At 48.5% G+C, this 1,700-nt stretch overlaps 1 protein-coding gene across 1 annotated transcript; it reads left to right on the forward strand.

Annotated features, from left to right (window-relative positions):
- The first annotated feature begins 392 nt into the window (after positions 1-392).
- LOC109129146 (uncharacterized) lies at positions 393-1,402 on the forward strand. The gene is made up of 2 exons (XM_019236791.2): positions 393-446; positions 554-1,402. Exons 1-2 carry the CDS (start codon positions 393-395, stop codon positions 1,400-1,402), a joined length of 903 nt encoding a protein of 300 aa, XP_019092336.2.
- The last annotated feature ends 298 nt before the right edge of the window (positions 1,403-1,700 follow it).

Raw genomic sequence — 1,700 nt, forward strand, 5'->3', positions numbered from 1 at the left:
CAAAGAAGACCTCTGCTGAGGCCTCCTCTGACTCGTCGAAGAAGAGGAAGGAACCTGAGACCGCCTCCTCTTCTCGTGAAAAGGGGCGAGCCCGAACTGGCCCATCAGGGAATGAGCGGAGTAGATCTAGCTCGAAAGACAGGGGTCCCTCCTTAGTGGGGAGATCTAAGGAGGCTCCGCCACCTAAAGACTCCGGAGGAATCCTTCTAAAGGAACAACGTCCCTTCGCCCGAGGTAAAAAATTTTCTGCGATGTTTTTACTTTTTTACCTTTGACTGTTCGATGACTGAAATGACCTGCTCAAAAAAAATCCTTTCAGTTCCCCCTGCATCCCCAGCCGATCTAATGAGGAGCTACGTTCCACCCGGAGTCGTATTCCGGCATTCGCAGACATGACCGAGGTCAACCGTGCGAACTTCTTTCGCTTCGCGGATAAAATCGGCGAGGTAAATTTATTATTATTATTATTATTATTATTCTTATTATTATTTTTATTTTTATTTTTTTATTTTTTTTTTTGTCAAACTGTCGCTTAACAAGCTATCTTTTCCAGCTAATGATCGAGTTTAACTCCTCGGTTGCGTCCTATGAGGAACAACTGTTCGCTTCCTCCTCGTCTTCCGAAGTGCACCTCCTTCAAGAAAGGATTGCCGACTTAGAGGCTCAGGTGAAGGAGTATGCCCGACTGGAAGCCGAGAATGCCGACACCGTGGCGAAAGCCGAGCGGATCCGAGCTCGGATGAAGAAGGTTGAGGTAGAGGTGCTCAACCTTGGGGTTGCTAACGAGGACCTTTGCGACAAGCTGAAAAAGGCGGGGGACCTTTACTTCAAGGCGGCGGAAGATGCCAAGGCAGCAAAAACCAGACTGCACGAGATCGAGCTCCGCAATCAATTACTCGAAGCTGGCAACAGCTGCGAGATTGAAAGAGTACGGAGGGAGGAAAGGCAGGCAATGAGGCGAACTCTCCGCCCCTTAGTTGAGGAGGTGAAGGTCACCTTCGAAGAGAGGGAAAAGCTAGCCCCGCTCCAGATCCCAGCTGCCGAGATCCGGGCTAACCGGATGCTAGTAGAGGAGATCTCCAGGGGCGAGATCCAAGACATGGAGGCCGAGCTCGGAATCCTGAAAGCTGACGAGGAGGAAGCCGATGAAAGGGTTTCAAAGGTAACTCCCCGTGATCAAGACCTCGCTGCATTCTCAGATCTTTTGGCGGACACTCCCGATCTCTTGTGTAACGAGCGCCCGCTTAGTGTCACAATCGACGAGTCTGGTAATAACTTCGGGCAAATCTCGAATCAGGGGATAGACGACTATCTAGCAAACACCAGGTCGGAAGAGGAGCTCGCAGAGATGGGTTTGGCTCTCTCCGAAGCGGCGTCAGATCCCCCTCTCCCTACTCAGTAGGTTTTTGGTTTTAGTCCGGGGTTGTCTTGGCATGCTTTGCCCCCCGTGTTTATAGTATTTATTTTAAAACTTATTTGGAAGTGTTTTGGTCGTGGTGACCACTTCCGAAAATATTTTGATTTGCGAACTTTAATTTCCACAATCTTTTGCTTTGAAAAGATGATGAGCAGAAATAAGCACGAACTAAATTCGGTCAAATAGTTCGAAAACTTAACACCCCTAATAAGTGCGAGGTGAATACCTCGGTAGTTAGATAAGGAGCTTCGCGAAACTAGGTTTCGGCTTTAATAAGTAAAGA

The sequence above is a fragment of the Camelina sativa genome, chromosome 15 (assembly GCF_030686135.1).
Source record: "Camelina sativa cultivar CO46 ecotype springtype chromosome 15, ASM3068613v1".
Lineage (NCBI taxonomy): Eukaryota > Viridiplantae > Streptophyta > Magnoliopsida > Brassicales > Brassicaceae > Camelina > Camelina sativa.